The sequence below is a fragment of the Quercus lobata genome, chromosome 5 (assembly GCF_001633185.2).
Source record: "Quercus lobata isolate SW786 chromosome 5, ValleyOak3.0 Primary Assembly, whole genome shotgun sequence".
Classification (NCBI taxonomy): Eukaryota; Viridiplantae; Streptophyta; class Magnoliopsida; order Fagales; family Fagaceae; genus Quercus; species Quercus lobata.
This window is the reverse complement of record NC_044908.1, coordinates 21448926-21464533: the sequence shown is the minus strand read 5'-3', so window position 1 is coordinate 21464533 and position 15608 is coordinate 21448926. Positions and strand designations below refer to the sequence as shown.

The following is a 15608-nucleotide window of genomic DNA, read 5'->3' as shown; positions in this document are numbered from 1 at the left end:
TTTGGAAACGTTGCTAACTAACAAAATTGTTTGGCCTTTATAGTTTTTTTTTTTTTTTTTTTTTTTTTTTTTTTAAAAAAACCTACTTCCATTAGGGTTTAGACTTTTGGTTTTGGAATGTTAACATCACATGAGTTTCAGGTGCATATTCTGTTAGTATTTTAATAGCAAACTAACAGATGTAGTGAATGGGCAGATGTGTGAAGTTTAAGAAGTAAATTAGCCAAAATAAAAGTTCAGGGGGTGTAATGGCCACTAGCTTAAAGTTCAGGGGGTATTTGGACATTTTTCCCAAATTTTGATAACAAAGTGAACAGGGAATTTAAAATTTTAGCCCCTTGCGATATATATATATATATATATATATATAAGGTGGGTTCAAGTTACACCTGGTGTAACTTTGGTAAAGTTACACCTGGTGTAACTGTAGATTTTTAAGAGATCTAACGATTAAAAAAAATCATTAAATGCTATTACTTTCCACTTCAATCCTAATTAATACTAGCATTTTTTTTCTCTCTCCTTATTTATTGTTTTATTGTTTTTCACTTGATTAAAGGGCACATGCCATTTTTAACAACCTAAAAACCATACTAATCTATTAAAGTGCATCCCACCATGGCCAAACCTCCCATTTCATTGACAAGCAAGTGAAAGCAACAACAGAAATTTCTAAATTTTCATCGCAATCTAAAACTTTTTTGTTTCCTCGGGTTTAATACTTATCTTTTCAGTAGAAAGATGGACTGTAGATTTATAATGTATTGGAAAAATCTGGGCATGGAAACCATGTGAAAGATTTTTGCAATAACTAGTGCAACCAAATCCACAAAAGACTACACATGACAAACACGAAAGATTAACAATTTAACACTTACCCAAAAGAAATTTTTCAAAGAAAAAGACAAATCTAAAAGATGAACCTAGTAGAGCAGATAGAGCAATAGTTTTCTAAGAAAATTTAGAGCATAAAGTTTTCTAAATTGAGATTCAGACCAAATCTCTCTATCTCCATTGCCAAGTGACAGAGGACTTATAACCAGTAAAAAAGTTAAAATTTTTTGCCTAAGTTGGTTTTGGACTAATATCTAAAACTATATATTATAATTTTGAATTAATTTAACAAGCTAGTAAATTTAACATGTAGCTCCAATATGTCATGTGGGTCAATGCAGAAGAAGGAGGAGAGAGAGAGAGAGAGAGAGAGAGAGAGAGAGAGAGAGAATAGTAGAAGAAGAAGAATACGGGTTGGACAAAAGTGGAAAGTAATAACATTTAATGATGTCTTTTTTAACTATTAGATCTCTTAGAAATTTACGGTGTAAAAAATGTGTAACTTTACAAGAGTTATTCCAGGTGTAACTCGAACCCATCTCTCTCTCTCTCTCTCTCTTTAGGTACTACACTCATTTAAGGATCAATATGTCTTCAATAAAAATAAAATAAAGAAAAAGGATCAATATGTCATATAACATTTTTTTTAGGGACAAAATTTGACCACAAACTTTGTTATAGCCTAAGGCTACAACTTCAATTAATATTTTTTATTTGATATGAATTTTCACAAATCTACCGTTAGATTATATTTTTTTTCTTATATTCTCCATGTTTGCAAAATTTCCAAAACATCAAAAATCAATGGACAAAGTTTAGTTACAAAATTGGTTGTAATCTAAGGTTACAACCTTACTCAATATCTTTTTATTGAAAGTGAATTTTGACAAATCCATCATTGGATTACATGTTCTTCTTATATCTTTCATACTTGCAAAATTTCTAGAAACTTAAAGATTAATAGTTATGTCATCAATAAATTGTTTAAAATGCAAGTTTTTGTAATTTAAAATTATGCATAAAATATTAGTTTATAGATCATATAGTAAATAATATCCGATTGACACAAAATTTGATATATGTATTAAGAGTATAAAAAACATGCAATTCAACGGTCAGATTTTCAAAATATGGAATAATGTTTATTTTATTGAATAAGGTTGTAGCCTTAGGTTACAACTAATTTTGTAGCTAAACTTTGTCGAGCTATGTCATTAATCAAATGTTTAAATTTAAAATTTTTGTAATTTAAAATTATGCATAAAAAATAAGTTTATGAATCGAAAAGAAAATAACATCCAATTACACGAAATTTGACATAAGCGTTAAGAACATAAAGAACATATAATTCGACTGACGGTTAGATTTTCAACATATGTAATTATGCTAATTTTTTTAGTGAGAGTTATAGCTTTAGGCTATAACCAAATTTGTAGTCAAACTTTAGCCTTTTTTTAGTGCTCTCAACGTAGTTCATTAAAAATATTGGAAGTATATGCCCTCAAATTTAGATAAGCAAATCCCTTTAGCAAAGGAAAATTTCTATCTGTTTTCAAATAAAAGCCTTTAATTTAAGATGTTTAATAATTTCTGATAGTTTTTTTATGGGAATAATTTCTAATAGATAAACTATTGTTATGTTTCAATATCGTGCAATTTCTAATTTATTTAACCAAAAAAAAAAACTTAATTTAAGATGTTTGATGATATTAATTGGGTCAAAATTGGAAATTAACATTGTTTGCTAAATAATATAATTAGTAGGCACTGTTTTCAAACTATATATATTACTAACATCTCGAGTTTAAAAGACTTGATTTAGGGCCAATAAATTGAGTCTCAAAAACTCAATTTCAGTGTTTTGATCACATCTAATGTAGCATTTTTTTTACGTGACGTCTACCTAGAAATCAAGTATTAGAAACTCAATTTATAAGCCAATAAAGTAAAATGTCCTGCATCTTTTTTTTTTTTCTTTTTTTTTTTATTTACAGAAGTGGTAGAAATATATTAATGTATAAAGTACAAAAGGAAGAGACACAACGTCAGAGGAGTTTAAAACAACCTGACCACACCTCCCACTCACACCGTGGCCCATGAAAAACTCCTTAAAACAACAACCAGAAAACTAATATAAAAAAATCCCTACCTGTAAAAGTACGTAAGTGCCTACAGGGGAAAAGGAATAAAAAATACAAAGAAACAAAAAAAAAATTAAGCCTATAAACTTGGGACATGCATACCAGAGGTGCTTGTCAAGCCTCTCTCACTGCTCTCTCTTTCCTTTCCTTTTCACCATTCTCCCCCTCTCTCCTTTCTCACCTGATCTGCAATCCTCTTTTCTTTTTCTTTTTCTTTTTTTTGTGGTGGGTTTTGCTCAATCATGATCTTCTACAAACTCCTTTGACATTGTGTGTGTCTCTTCCTTTTTTTTTTTGTACTTTTATACATTAATATATTTCTATCACTTCTGTCAAAAAAAAAAAAAAAAGATGCAGGACATTTTACTTGATTGGCTTATAAATCGAGTCTTTAAGACTCGATTTCCAAGTGGACGCCACGTGGAAAAAATGCTACATTAAACATGATTAGAACATTGAAATCGAGTCTTTAAGACTTGATTTATAAGCCCTAAATTGAGTCTATTAAACTTGAGATGTTAGTAAAAAATATAATTTTGTAATAATGCCTACTAATTATATTGTTTGACAAATAGTGTTAATTTCCAATTTTGGCCATATTAATTGTGATTAATGTAAAAAAAAAAAAAAAAAAATCAAATTTCTTGGATTGATTTGATGAAAGAAAACATTTATCTTGAGTTATGTTGACTTGATGCAAACTATTTTTAGAATGAGAAATATGTAGTGCTACGTAGGTATTGATTTAAACCCCGCCAAAACTTAAATTAAGGTTTAATAATCAATTAAGTCAAAATCTTTTGATTCAGGGAAGTCGGTGGAGAGTAGGGAATGGAGCAATGATAATGATGGTGTCACAAAAAACATGAACTCCTGAACTCGTTCATATGCATCGTCCAGCGAAAGACAAGCTAGGACAAACCAAACAGGCTAAGTGATCTCCCAAGCGTCCTGGCTAATCTCGTCCGTCTTTGGACGAACGAGATCCCGTGGGAATCTTACCCATCATCACCTAGACAGTGGGCGAGCCGTCCTAGATGGTCTCGTCCGTCTTTAATAAAAGATGGACGAGTTCACCATGGAACGGGCCGTCCAACCTAGGTAACTTCCATAGCGGTTATGGAAGTTACCCCAATTCTCTGGACTCCTCGACATTAGGAACGGTTATTAAACAGATAACCGTTCCACAAATACTATATAAGGATTCTTCGATGAAGGGTAAGGCATTCAGAAAATTTTATTTAAGAAAATACTCCTTCCTTATAGAGAGTTCCAAAGTCACTAACTTCATCGGAGGAGGACTTTTGGCCGGTCCCCACCGGTCTCCTCTGATTCAGTGTTTTTGTTTTACAGGATATAGTCCAAAGATCATCATCGTTCGAGACTCGTCAACCTACGATATCTAAGGAACTATCAGTTGGCGCCATCTGTGGGAACAGATTGTTTCACAGTTTACTTCTCCGTGACAAAGGGTTGATGGTTCAGACTAGATCAAGGGCTATTAGCCCAGGCCATCAGGGAAGCAGCAACCCTCATCGCGATTGCCAGTCTGCACCGGTCATGCAGACATCATCTGTCCAACATGCGCAATCTATGGCGGACGTTATGGCGGAGTTGACTCGCCAAAACCAAGAGTTAAGAATGGAGATTAATATGAGGAGGCAGACACGTGAAGAACGTGAAGAAGGAGGACAAACACAGAGTCATGGCGGTAGAGAGAATACCGAAATTGGAAGTCAGTTCAGAGGCACCACTTCACGAACGGTACCACACTTGAAGGAAGAAATGGACCAAATGAAGAGAGTTATGGAGGAAATGAAAGAGAATATGAGGAGGGCGAATCCGATAGAAGATTTGGTTCACAAAACTGATTCCCCCTTTACGGCTTCCATCAACGGTCACCCTCTACCATCAAAGTTCAAGTTGCCTTCTCTGGATTCGTATGATGGAACACGTGACCCGTTTGATCACATAGCCACTTTCAAGACCACCATGCATCTTCAAGGGGTGCTTGACGAGATAATGTGTAGAGCCTTCCCTATCACCCTTAAGGGTCCGGCGCGAGTTTGGTTCAGCAAAATACCCCCAAATTCGGTAAGTTCTTTTAAAGAGTTGAGCAAGTTGTTTGTTAACAATTTCATTGGGGGACAAAGGCACAAGCGTTCCTCGTCCAATTTGTTGACAATAAAGCAGGGGGAGAACGAGAGCCTTCGGTCATTCATCACCTGTTTCAACAGAGAAGTCCTAAGTGTGGACGAAGCAAATGATAAGCTCCTATTGGCGGCCTTCCATAATGGGGTGAATTTGGATCTGTTTATACATAAACTCTATGAAAAAGAGCCCCAGTCCATGGCCGAACTCGTCCATTCAGCTCAAAATTTTATGAATGCAGAAGACGCGATCATTACTAAGAAGAGGAAGAGGTCTGAAAGAATGGACGCAAATCCCAGTCGCCATCTCGAGCAAGGTACTCATCCAAAGAAGGGACGAACGGAAGAAAGGAGAGACCGAGATAGTAAGAAGCCAGGCCCTTCAGCATGGAGCCAGCAATATACCCCTTTGAACACCCCACTTGAACAAGTCCTTATACAAATCAAGGATGATCCTTCCTTGAAATGGCCGGAGAAAATGAAGGGGGATCCCAACAAGCGCAATAGGAACAAGTATTGTCGCTTCCATAGGGATCATGGTCATGATACAGACGAATGTTTCGATTTAAAGCAACAAATTGAAAATCTTATAAGGCAAGGGAAGTTGAGGAGTTTCCTTGGACGAGCCCTGCTTCACTCTTTTGTCTCGACGACTGGGGAGCCCTTCCAAATCAATGTTCTTTGGCAAGAACTTCCTTTTGTCCCCAGCCGTTGGACGTACCTAAACCTCAGGACAATCCTGGGTCTGAGCCTCAGGACGTTTCCCCTCACCTACAACTTCTTTCCCTTTGTTCTCTTTCATTGTTGACATTCCTAAAACGAGATAATAAACAGATTAGGAATGTATACATATATAAAAATAAAAAAATAAAATAAAATAAAATAAAATAAAAAAAAAATAAAAAAAAACTTAGCTGAAAACTTACTTTTGCGCACTGTAACCTCGTGTGCAATAGCTTCGTCTGACAGCTCAGGACCTAAACCCCACTTGGCTAGACGTCTAAGAGTGACAAGAGAACGAAAGCTCATGTCTGTATGAAGACGAGCCCTGTGGACGCGGTCACGATGAAATTTGCTCAAAGAAGGATGTTTGGCAGCTACAACACAATGAGTAAATAAAGGTTAGAAATTGTAAACGGATCAAATAGAAAGAAGGATAAAAATAAACAAGGGGAAGGGACGTACCTTCTGGACGAAGGTTCCCTAAGTCCCCAATGTAAGGAGGAAAGGGATCCCTGCCAATGTCCACAGGGTTCCCTGCCCAGAAGCCTAAGACAAAGATGAATTCTGTCTTCCACTTTCTATTAGACAAAGCTAGAGACTTGATTAACCTACAATCACCCCCTAGCAGTGAACTGGTAAAAACCCTCAGACTTACTTATTGCAGAAAGTTTATAACAATAAAGAAATTCGTTCACAGGAAGAGGACGGTCCCCACCAAAAACTTCCCTCCACAAAATTTGCATGGAGATAACTAATCTCCACGCATTAGGATTAAATTGACAGACACCTAAACCTAACTTGACTAACAACTCTCTAGCAAAGGCATTTAAGGGAAACCTAAGGCCACCCAGGAAGTAAAATTCATAGACGCCTATTCCAAAATGTGGGTCACAACACCACTCTCCACAGACGGGTAGCCTAGGGTTAAACTCGTCTGGAATTTGATATCAAGATTTAAGACTATTTAATCTTTGTTCATCCGTCTTAGAATGGACGCCTACTGCGCAACTAAAGACGGTCTCTTCCTCGTCTGTCGGATTGGACGGAGGCACGTTGGACGAAGAGCCAACTTGAGAGCCAAAAGCTCTTCTAAGTTGTTCTTGGACGACCTCAATAGGGAGCCCAGGGGCCCTAGAAGAGTAATTCTCGTCTGTACTTCCTCCACTATCGTCACTAGCACTGCTAGAACTAGATCTATCACTACTGTCCTCATAATATTCGTCTATAGCCTTATCCAGGCTATCAGTGGACGAAGAAGCAACAGACATTTTTGACAAGAAACTTAGAACCTAAAGATGGAGAGAAGAAGAATACCTGGCTCTAGACGAAAGAAGACTTTAGACGCAGAGGAACTCCTAGACAAGGCTCTAGATGATGGATGACAAGGAAGAAAATCTCTGAAATGAGAAGGGTTAAGGGAGTCATTCCACTATTTATAGGATGCTGACCTGGGCATTTGAAACGACTCTACCAATACGAAAATGACACGTGGCATCTACCTCAAAAAACTAAATCGAGGGACCAGTCGCCAATAAAAAAATGACACGTGGCGCAATGATTTATTGACCAATTATATGCACCCAAGGACGTGTCGGCAGCTCACCCCACTCATTGGACGACCCACATGGACGAGGGGACAACTGATGGTGTCACAAAAAACATGAACTCCTGAACTCGTTCATATGCATCGTCCAGCGAAAGACAAGCTAGGACAAACCAAACAGGCTAAGTGATCTCCCAAGCGTCCTGGCTAATCTCGTCCGTCTTTGGACGGACAAGATCCCGTGGGAATCTTACCCATCATCACCTAGACAGTGGGCGAGCCGTCCTAGATGGTCTCGTCCGTCTTCAATAAAAGATGGACGAGTTCACCATGGAACGGGCCGTCCAACCTAGGTAACTTCCATAGCGGTTATGGAAGTTACCCCAATTCTCCGGACTCCTCGACATTAGGAACGATTATTAAACAAATAACCGTTCCACAAATACTATATAAGGATTCTTCGATGAAGGGTAAGGCATTCAGAAAATTTTATTTAAGAAAATACTCCTTCCTTACAGAGAGTTCCAAAGTCACTAACTTCATCGGAGGGCTTTTGGCCGGTCCCCACCGGTCTCCTCTGATTCAGTGTTCTTGTTTTACAAGATATAGCCCAAAGATCATCATCGTTCGAGACTCGTCAACCTACTGATATCCAAGGAACTATCAATCAATATTTGGCAAGATAAGTGGCTTCCAATGGATTTTAATCAAAAAGTTATTTCTCCCCGAACGATTCTACCTTCGGAAGCTCGAGTTTCAGATCTTATTGAAGCCTCTTCCTTTTAATCAAGATGGAAAGTGACTCTTATTGATTCTATCTTTTAATATGATTGCCCTTAGATTCTCTGATTTGGACAAAAAATAAGGCTAGAATTTTCACAATCCATAGTGCCTATTTTCTCCAAAGAGAATTGGAGGAAGCCTCCACTAGAAACATGACATCAACTTCTAGTTCTGGTCGATTGCACTTTTTTTGGAACAACATTTGGTCTTCATTAATCCCCCCTAAGATCAAATGTTTCATTTGGAGAGCTTGCATTGATAGTCTTCCTATTTGCACCAAGCTCTTTGATAGACATATCTCTAGACTCTAGCTCTTTCTCTTGTGTGCTCTGTTCTGATGCAACTGAATCATGCAGTCATCTTCTTTGGGAGTGTTCCTTTGCTCAAGCCATTTCGTTTCAAGCTCATTTTTCAAACTTCCTCTGCATACTCAGTTTGTGGATATCATGGATTCTGCCATTCATAAGTTACTTCTTATACCTATGTCCCCCTATAAAGTGCGAGGCAAACTACATGCTCAGCTCCTTAAAGGTAGCGATAGAGTTGGGCGTCAATTTGCTGAACCACACCCTCGCGAGACCCTTCAGTGTAGTTGGGAAGGCTCGGCACATAATCTCATCTGCCATACCTTGTAAGTGCATGAGGGTTTTGAATGACTTCAGGTGATCCAAGGGATCCTTTGACCTGTCATAGGCTTCTATCTGCGGCATATGGAACTTTGTAGGAAGGGGGAATGAAGTGACAGGTGCTGTGAAGGGCGAGTCTGTCTGATGGACCAACTCATCAAGGTCATTTAACACCCACTCCTTGAGGGCATTCATTATAAAGTCCATCATTTCCTTCATCATCTACATTTTCGCAACCATATGTGGTGGTACCGTATCTGTGGCGAATTGATGGCTGGTATCTTGTCGCTCTTACTTACTCGGGGCATGGCTGCCTTTCGGTCGTTCTTAGTCCCTCCTTTTAGCGCTGGTGCCCTCTTACTCCTCCCTATGACTGTTGGGCCCAACATCTCTTTGGCATAGCTGTTCCTCTAGGTCGTGGTTCTACTTGGTAAGGCACTTCACGACCACGGCTAGGGTCTGTACCTGTCTTTCAAGGGCTTTTTCTTCGATATGGTTATTGGTTGTCATCAAGCGAGTGAGTACCATACAACTCTTTGTCTGAGAAGTGGTAATATGGCTGTTACTGTTTTACGTTTCCCACAGACGGCACCAACTGATGATGCCAAAAATCGTTAGTGAGCCACATGGTCTTTATATGCTCTAGACAGAACCTATGAAACAGAAACAAAGAAGACCTTGTAGAGAGTACCGGTGTGGTACCGGCTAAATACCCTCTGAAGGTTAAGTTAGAGAACTTTCACAACTCTCGAGTGCCAAAGATGGGGTAAATTATGCGTACCTTGATTTATGAGAGCTTTAGGGTTTTTATAGTAGTGTAGAGTTGACATTCGTTTCTTGGCGGAGAGGGCCTTTCCTTGTAGGAAAGATCCTTATTAATACGCATATTTTGCGAGATCCTTTCCTTGTAAGAATCCCCTTAATTAGTGGGGCGCAAGATGTTTCCTTATATACACATTCGTGGAGGCCAAGTAAGGCCATGCTGGACCCGTCACAAGTTTCTTTCTCCCTGTCAGCTTCCTGTCCTACCTAGGCGTTTTGGTCGTCTCACACAAATGTCGTTGGGCATAGAGGCAGAGTTCGTCTTTCTCGCCTTCACTGAATGTGTAAGGAAAGACTGACGGGTTTATTGGGACCGTTAGTTTCATCGCATGTGAACGAGTTTAAACTGATTCAGAATTACCCTTATTAGAGGATATTAAGCTTATTTTTGAACAAATTGTTAGTATATCCTTTGTTTTTGTTCCTTTAAGATGTAATTGTGCTGCTCTAGCTCTTGCTAGTGCTACAAAGGAGAATGAGGAAGCTATTGTTTAGTTAGAAGAATGCCCCTCATTTCTCTTTCCCATTGTACAATGTGATATTGAATGAATAAAGTCTACTATCATTTCTTATTAAAAAAAAAATATATATATATATATATATATAATAAATAAATAAATAAAAAGCTAATCTATCAATTAACATTAAGTTTATGTAATTAACCATTTGATGTAAGCATGGATACCAACATATGCATGGATAAACACATTGTAGCATATAAAATGTAAGACCCTCTAGACAATACCACAAAATAATATCAAATGTGTTAGCAAAGAGAAAAACTTGAGAATTGAGTGGAAAAACCTCTCTACAGCACCACCACCAAAATCGATCTACTAGAATAGATAGTTGCAATACAAATTACACTCACAACCTTCCAAGTAATGCAGTAATCTTGTACTCAAACCCTCCAAATTCCTATTCGCAATTCACTTCTCGAGCCATTTCTCTGCTCTAGCAACCAAATCCATAATTGAGCTCAAATTGCATTTTCAAGCCTCCATGGCTAATTTGTGGTGGCTCCTCCAAACAACACTCACAACATTGATATGGTGATGGGTGTGAAGGATCTAATCTCCTCATAAATTTGGCTATAGTGAGAGGGACAAAGTAGAGAGAATCGGTAGGTATTTAGCTCTCAATTTTTGCTAGGTTTCTCTCAACTTTCATATGGGAATTAGGGTTTAAATTTTGGGAAATGAGGCTTATAAAGGAAGGGTAAAGGTTGAAACAACAGGAAAGTTTGTAATTAATTTCTCTCATGTTCAGATTATTTCGGTTGACCAAGGGTCCAGTCAAGGTCAGGTGAAATTTTTCCCAATTAATTTTCAAATGCTTGACACGTGCCAGTTTTGCGGGACCGTGAATCCAGTTCGTTTGATTGAAACTCCTTTTGCAGCGACTTCAATTTTCAGCACTAGAACCGTAACCCAATTACAAATAGACCCACATACAACATAATACAATATTTTTTTTAATGTTAATTACATGAAAATTTTGACATGAAATATGCTAACACAAAATATAACCTATCATAGAAAATACTAATATATTTTGAATTATCTTTAGATTTTAATATTCTTGACATTTAGCTTGGCCTGTGAGTGCATTTCAATTTTGGTGCTTAAATACAGAATGGCCTAGGAAGTTGCTCCAGCCATGACTTTCACTAGAAGAAATATCTAATGTAAAGTCACTCGAAGTGGCCGGCCCAAAACTTGCTAATTTGAGTATTGGACTCTAGTAGTCCTGTCCAAGAAATATTGTCATTTGCATCAAGTGATAAGGAGGTCCAGCAATGCAGAATATATTTATTGGTATCCACCACTTGAGGGGTTCTAATAGCCAACCCAAATGGGACTTGAAGTTGAAAATCAAGAGGAATAATTTCAATTACCACTTCAAGCACAATTTGCTCCAGATCCAAACTCTGATAATGATGTAACTACTTTGTAAGTATGCATCTGAATGAGTGAAAGGTATATGGTAACTTGTAGGGAACACTGAACTGAAGAAAAAGAAAACTTGTACATAATAGTCAATAGAGATCATAATTGCAACAAGTCTAAGCCAAATAACCAATCTCCCAAATAAGTAGGTATTAGCTTCTTGCAAGCTGGTAACCATACTACAACATTCAAATCAATATTGTTACACAATCAAGACATGTAGGTCTCTAATACATTGAATATATACATCTTTCCTCTCACAGTCTGTAGGGCACACAACAACAATGGGGTCCACATATTGTGAAAATGAGGATGCATTGATCAACGCATGAGAAAATTATTGATTCAAGACAGCAGTACCAGTTATTGCAACTCTTGTCCCTCCTTAAAGCCTTCTCCCTCCTCCTCAGCCCCTTCCTCTGTGCAAGGGCCATATGTCCAACTACATACAAGGAAATAAAGTAAATTGAAAAAGCTCATTATAGCAAGAAGCCAATAGTAATAGTCATAGTGACCCTTGTTAATGTATTTTGAAACCCAGCTCTCCTTTCCCCCTCTTGAGGTAAGGTTATCAACAGTGCTCTGAATAAGACTGGCTAATAAGCTTGCCACAGCTATTCCTAGTCCTAATAGAGCAGTAGCAATGCTTGACATACTCTTAGGGAACTCTTGAGTAATAAAACTCTAATTGGCCTATTGCGTTAAAGGCTTCAGCTAATCCAAGCAAGCAATATTGTGGCACAAGCCAGAAGGCAGACATGTCCAAAACTGCATTTGGATTGTTAATAAAACCTTGCTCGATTGCTTTTCTACGTCTAATATTCTCAACCATTGCAGAAACTACCAAGGCCATGCAAGAGAGGAATATCCCAATTCCAATTCTTTGAATTGCACCAAGCCGTACTGGTTTCCCTCTGATTTTTGATGCCAAGGGAAGGATTACTCGGTCATAGAGAGCAACCCAAATTGCTAGAGTAATAATGGTAAAGAACCCAAAAGAGGCTGCTGGAAATTTAAGGCTTGAAGTGATGTGCCTGTCCATTGATTTAGCTTGGAGCAATGGGAATGAGCTCTGGCTGAAGCTTATTGCCACCATGATCCCAGTAGACCACAAGGGGATTACCTTAATAAGAGCTTTTAGCTCTTCTACTTCCTCTATTGCGCAGAGACACCAAGGATTTGAAGCTGATCCATCCAGGGCTATGTCTAATTTAGGATCTCTAATGATGCAAGCTTTATTTAAACACCTAACGAGAATAAACCAATGAAGGGTTACTACAAAATTTTCTGCATAAAATAGGCCTACAAGTAAGATGATTATGTTGACATTACCTTAGTTTCTCGGTTGGTGCAATGAGACACGAGTTCTTTCCGCGATGATACATTTCACTTGAGCTCTTATTAAGGATTGCAAGTTTTCTATTTTTATAAGCAACAGCAATAACTTGTGCAAAACCAGTGAACAAGCTTTTCTTAGCTTTCTGCTTGACATAGAAGGGGGAAGCAAGGAAAAAGGTGACTGCGGAGATGAACATAAGTATCACTGGAATCCCAAAACCCACTTTCCATCTGAAATGATCTTGAATTGGAACAATAATTGTCATGGCCAGCATGATAGAAATAGCTTGAGAAGCATAGTACCAGCCAAAGAAGCTTCTCAAGACTCTTGCATTTCTGGGGTTATCATCTTTGGCCAACTGATCTCCTCCAAATGATAAGGAACATGGCAGAACGCCACCAGCTCCAATAGACAAGACAGCAAATGATGATACTAGGAGAGCCATTTGGGCTGTTGTCGCAGATTTACAGCTGCCTTTTAATTGGTTACATGGAGGAGGCTTTGCCTGTGGAATCATGGCTGTTAACCAAAGAAGCACTGTGCCCTGAAACAATGACAAAATTAATGTGACTTTCCTTGATACAAACTCAAGGCCCTTTTTTTCTTTTGTTTTCTTTTGACTTGTTAATCCTAGTAGTTGACCATGGACTTCATTAAACACATATTAGCATCAACATGAGAAGTTTACTGCATATATTCATACATATTCCTAGCACAATTGTTAATGTTTCATAGTTTGTATTTTATTAATTTGATTGTGTCTTCTTCTTGCAAAATGTTATTACATGCACTCTATATGCATGACAGTACAAGTACTCCAAAAAACCATGTATCAAAGAGAAGTTTCTAGTGCATCAATTTCTTTCCCCTATTTCCAGGTGCGCAGAAGGCGATAATGACAATAGCAACTCAGAAAAACAGGGAACTCCTAATGACCTGGTATCCCTATTTGCTCATGGCTTGTGCAGATAGTTCCCACACACATCCTTATCTCGAGTCTCCACCATTTGTTTTGAAATTAAAGTACAGTTGTGACAGTTATGTGCACAAATTATTGCAAATAACAGATCCCCAAATTTATTTTGTGCATAATAATGAACAGTGAAGCTCCTATTACCACTCTCGACAAAAAACAAAATGATCAAATAAATGTAATTCTTTCTTTTCAAAATGTCCCCCATTCCTTCAAGCAGTGAAAAATGAGAATTTGAAGTAATCATAGTCATAGATGTCTAGGAACAGTATATCTTCTAATTGAAATTTACAATAAAACAGGTGTGCTTAGCTCATAACTAGACCAGCTAAAGCCAAAATCAGACTGCAAAAATCACATGGATCAAGTATCTCTCACAAACAACTTTCTTTCTTTTTTAAGATTTGCAAATCCCAAATACAAGGACTATATATATGAGTTGTCTACAGAAAAAGGACAATGTATTCACTTAATTATTGAATTCGGAAGATTAAAGCAATGCCCCAAAAGAAAAAAAAATGGAAGATAAAGATACCAGCACGCTGACTATGGAACCCAAGCCAATGGTGAGGAAGCGACCCAGATAAGAATCCGAGAGGAAAGCCCCCAAGATAGGCATGAAATTGGAGGCAGCTGCCCATAAATAGAGGATGTTGTTCCCTTTGGTTAATCCCAGGTTGTACTCTGTCATCAAATATACTATCATGTTTGGAATTAGCCCAAAGCTTGCCACTCTCTCAAAAGACTCATTTGCTGCAATGAATAATGAAGAACATCATATATAAACTTCTAAAAATCAGTAAAATCTCGTAAACCCAGTTCACATTCTAAACGTTTGCATGTTACATAATACATGTTTACCTATAATGAATGGCATGGTTATAATGCCTCCCTTTTGTCTTCTTTTTGGAACTTGATGGGTTGTTAGAGTACTTTCCATTTGATCTGACTTAGTGATCTCTTCTTTGTTTTCCTCCATTGCTGAGCTCCAGTTTGCTTCTCACAAAGAAGGAATGCCACAGAAAGAAAGAAGGCAAGGCAGAGAGTGGAACAAAATCTTTTACTGCGATTTCTTTAAAAAAATCCTTTGGATTTGGTATTTTCAGACATACACAAAGAAATGGAACATAGAAGTGACTACTGCATAATTGAGTGCCCTACAAGGTATCGTTACTAAAATATCGAGTTTTATACATGACACGTTTAACTTACTTCCAAATATTATTCAGCCAAAAAAAAAAAAAATTCCCCAAATATTAAATGAAATTAGCTTGATTCTCATAATAATAATAAATAAAATAAATTTAAAAAAAGCTTGATTTCAACTTTTATAAAGTATAGCTGGGAGATAATAATAAGACAAATTAGTTTGACACCACCATTTAAGAGTGTTGAAATCAATGTGCCTGTTTGGTATTTTTTATGGGAAGTAGTTAACTAGAGTTTGAGTTATAAAACTTTAGGACTAGAGCTTTTGCAAATATAAATCTTTATCTGAAAAACTAGTTGACATTTAAGTAAGTTCTTTAAAACTCCGCAGAGTTTTCTTAAAATTTTGAAATTTCATCTTTAAAGAACCGTTAAAACTCTTTAATGATAGATCTTTAATGCATTACCTGTCACACCTAATATCCACCCCATAACAAGAATGATAAGGTCATATTTTCTTTGTATTAGTTTATTTTTTGATAAAATGCATTTTACTTATAATTTGGTAGATTTAAG

At 37.4% G+C, this 15608-nt stretch overlaps 1 protein-coding gene across 1 annotated transcript; it reads right to left on the bottom strand.

Moving 5' to 3' along the window:
• Positions 1-11633: 11633 nt before the first annotated feature.
• Positions 11634-15069, bottom strand: LOC115989025 (protein NRT1/ PTR FAMILY 1.2-like). Its single transcript, XM_031112673.1, is given in 5 exon segments — positions 11634-12240; positions 12242-12818; positions 12904-13454; positions 14419-14636; positions 14745-15069. Coding segments are annotated over 5 exon segments (1770 nt in total). The 5' UTR covers positions 14863-15069; the 3' UTR covers positions 11634-11934.
• Positions 15070-15608: the final 539 nt, after the last annotated feature.